Source organism: Lissotriton vulgaris, chromosome 2_1 (assembly GCF_964263255.1).
Source record: "Lissotriton vulgaris chromosome 2_1, aLisVul1.2, whole genome shotgun sequence".
Taxonomy (NCBI): Eukaryota; Metazoa; Chordata; class Amphibia; order Caudata; family Salamandridae; genus Lissotriton; species Lissotriton vulgaris.
In genome coordinates this window covers 1328515713-1328519767 of record NC_141687.1, presented here as the reverse complement: position 1 = coordinate 1328519767, position 4055 = coordinate 1328515713, and the positions used below count along the sequence as shown (strand labels likewise).

Genomic DNA, 4055 nt, shown 5'->3' with positions numbered 1-4055 from the left:
ATACTAGAATTTTAGCTGTGAAATTTGATGATTGTTTTCAAGCCAATGCATGGCCACTGCTGATTTCAGGTTTTTCGTGCGAATATTACTTTTATGTTCTGATATTCTGGTTTTGATCTTCCTTTCCGTCTGTCCGACATATATTTTGCCGCATGGGCATTTAATTGCATAAATCACATTTTTTGTGTCGCAAGTTCCCGTGTATTGAAGATCAATTTTATGGCCTTTGGTAGGGTGCATAAATGTATTTCCAAGTATTGCATTGTTGCAGTGTATGCAGTTGAGACATTTCAGCATCCCCTTAGATTGGATTTTGATGGCTTTTTTTTGTTGTAAGCAACTCTTTGAGATTTTTTGATCTTTTGAAAGCAAAGGTTAGGTAATCACTGTATAGGTTAGTCAAATCCTGTTCTGTCATGATCAGATTCTAATGTCGATTGATAATTTTCTTGATTTGTTTGGATGCTGTAGAGTATTTTAAAACACATACTGTCTTTCTTTCTATGGATTGTGCTTTAGGTGTTAACAAATGTTCTCTTGGTACAGCATTATAGTGAAGTGTCAAAACGTGTGTGAGAAAACACTGATAAATGATACTTTCTGAACCAAAACATGATTTGTGAGGTTAACATACTGCATGCATGTAATCAACCAGATAGATACAATCATATTGTGCAAGTCAATGATTTGAGCTTAATAAATGTCCTATGTAGCATAGGAGGAGGGGTGACCCTTCAGACCCATAGTGTCTGCTTGCAGGTCTTTATCAGACAGCATTGGTAAATACTTAGACTGTTTTCTACAGCCGATCGTACAAAAAGGGCAAACCTACATCAAAGATACCACATCTTTTCTCAACTTGCTCAAAACCATCGAGTTGGAACCAAATACAGAATATTGGCTCAGTACAATCGATGTAGTGTCACTATACACTTCTATACCTCACAATGAAGGCCTTGAAGCGCTTGAATGGAACATACTAAGAGACGAAGAATGTGAAGCTAATAAGATCTTTCTAATGGAACTCATGCACTTCGCACTATATCACAGCTATTTTGAATGGGACAATAAATTCTACAATCAATGCAATGGCACATCCATGGGCTTCGGGGGAGCTCCCTCGTATGCAAATCTGTTTATGTCCAAATTCGAACATGAGAACATTCTGAACAACACTAACTGGACTGACCATTTAGTAACATTTAAACGATACATAGACGATCTGTTCCTGATCTGGAAAGGTGAAAAAGAACAACTTCTTACCAATATCATGGAAATAAACCAATTGAATCCCAGAATCAAATTCACCTATACTATTCAAAAAGAAACCATTTCTTTCCTAGATGTTCAGATAACCATCAGCAACCAAAAACTACACACTCAAGTCTATAAAAAACCAACAGATCGAAACTCCAGCTTGTTGTTTCAAAGCTTCCATCCTGAAACCTTAAAAAAACATTTACCAACATCCCAATTCATTCGCCTCAAAAGAATCACCTCTGATCCACACAGATTAGAAGAAACCATCGCGGATCAACAACAACAATATCTAGAACGAGGATATCCCAAAGATATCCTAGATGAATCAATCAAAAAAGTGTCCAACCTACCAAGAGAACATTTGTTAACACCTAAACCACAATCCATAGAAAAAAAGACAGTATGTGTTTTAAAATACTCTACAGCATCCAAACAAATCAAGAAAATTATCAATCGACATTGGAATCTGATCATGACAGAACCGGATTTGACTAACCTATATAGTGATCACCTAACCTTTGCTTTCAAAAGATCAAAAAATCTCAAAGAGTTGCTTACAACAAAAAAAGCCATCAAAATCCAATCTAAGGGGATGTTGAAATGTCTCAACTGCATACACTGCAACAATGCAATACTTGGAAATACATTTATGCACCCTACCAAAGGCCATAAAATTGATCTTCAATACACGGGAACTTGCGACACAAAAAATGTGATTAATGCAATTAAATGCCCATGCGGCAAAATATATGTCGGACAGACGGAAAGGAAGATCAAAACCAGAATATCAGAACATAAAAGTAATATTCGCACGAAAAACCTGAAATCAGCAGTGGCCATGCATTGGCTTGAAAACAATCACCAAATTTCACAGCTAAATTTTACCATACTGGAGATACTCCCGCAACGTCAATACATTGATCCAACGAAACAACGTCTACAAGCTGAATTTTATTGGAATAAAAAACTGAATTCCCTCCAACCAATAGGGATCAACGATAGAATTGAATACTCGTGCTTCCTTTAATTACGACACAACATTTGGTATCACGAGTGACTGCTCACCCCTCCTCCTATGCTACATAGGACATTTATTAAGCTCAAATCATTGACTTGCACAATATGATTGTATCTATCTGGTTGATTACATGCATGCAGTATGTTAACCTCACAAATCATGTTTTGGTTCAGAAAGCATCATTTATCAGTGTTTTCTCACACACGTTTTGACACTTCACTATAATGCTGTACTTCCAGTATTTGTCAACTTCAATCTTCAGTCTCACATTATCAATCAACACCCTTCTATTTTCCTTATTCTACATGCGCCGCATGCATCTAACCACGTATACGTTTTTGATTTTGAACCTTTCATGAGCGTTTGTTTACCAAACAGACGCCAGATCCCATGACCCCTCCCACATCGTGACCCTCTGCGTATGTTTGTTTACTTCTTTACTTCCGATCACATGATCACGGGTGAGCCTATCATTCTACGTGTAGCATTCTCATTACGGCGTTTTTCTCCGTCAGTTTAAGTTTTCTAGTTTTCTATATCTTTCCTATTACGTCGCAATCTTGACCTTTATCTGACATTGAGCATCATTCCTAGTGTTATAATCACTTTAATACTTCCCTCTATCCATTTCACACTGAGCTTTCCCGATCACGTGACCCACGCACATCCCTATAACAAGCTCTTCCATTGGTCTTTCATTAATCCTGACCGGTTCCGCGTTCGTAACCTGGAGAGCACTACACGTTACTTCTCCGGTAAGTTCCGCAGTAACCGCTGTATCTGATCCCCTCGAGCGCTTAACTTTTCCTCTTTGCTTCTTTACAGCTACCACCACTTTTAACCTGTGCCTCATTCTCAAGCGCGATCCACGCATACTCCTTACTGTTTAATTGAATACATTCCACGCATTAATCATAATGTTTGAGCTCACTTATAGACGATGTAATGCAGTAACCTGATACTATCTATGATTTGCAATGTTTTGATAGTGAATGTTTTTCATACGGTACCCATTGTAGATACTTTGATTTACTGTTGTTTTGAATGATTTAATGTTTCTTATTTGAAAGCTAAGGTCCTGTATGTTTACATTTTCAGGCCCCTGATGAAGGGTTATTTCTACTAACCCGAAATGCATTGGGCAAGCATGAAGTAATGTTATGAACTATTCAACACGGATATAATTATCTATTATCATTTGATGAAGGAATATTCTTTGGAATGACAATAAATTCTTAAAAGAAGAATATAAGGAACATCTGATTGTATTTTTTCGAATAAAGATAGTAATCCTTTAAGAAACTGACCTAGTTTCATGTGAAATTAGCGCGCCTTTTAGTGATTTCCCAATCACATGTTGGACCCATTTCATAAGGCACTATAGGCATAGTGCGACAAGGAAACGCACCCAAATTGGTTTCATAGCTCACAACCTATCGAGTGCACGGAGATACATTTACCAAATTTTCAGAAAACTTCAAAACCCCACCTGGGTCACTTGAATAATAGACTGAACATTGGTTTTCGATTTTGTTATACTATTGTTTGACTAATAACGTGATATGGCATTTCCAAGTATATTGGCATTAAAATACACTGTAGCCCCACTAAACAGCATGTAGAACACTTTCTGGTTATGTTAATATCAAATAAGATGAAATGTGTGTAGGACAAAAAAAAATGTATATAAGTCTATTATGTTTAAAAGCTATATGACCGCTACAAGTGTAAACAAGTATGAAATGCTTTTAATGTGTTAACAAACAATGTACGCTTG

General features: G+C 36.9%; 1 protein-coding gene across 1 annotated transcript; it reads left to right on the top strand.

Annotated features, from left to right (window-relative positions):
- Positions 1-1270: 1270 nt before the first annotated feature.
- LOC147732572 (uncharacterized) lies at positions 1271-2287 on the top strand. The gene has a single exon (XM_086958829.1). It carries the CDS (start codon positions 1271-1273, stop codon positions 2285-2287), a length of 1017 nt encoding a protein of 338 aa, XP_086814955.1.
- The last annotated feature ends 1768 nt before the right edge of the window (positions 2288-4055 follow it).

Coding starts and splice junctions, on each gene's coding strand:
- LOC147732572 (XM_086958829.1), top strand. CDS start 1,271: ATGGAAATAAACCAATTGAATCCCAGAATCAAATTCACCTATACTATT.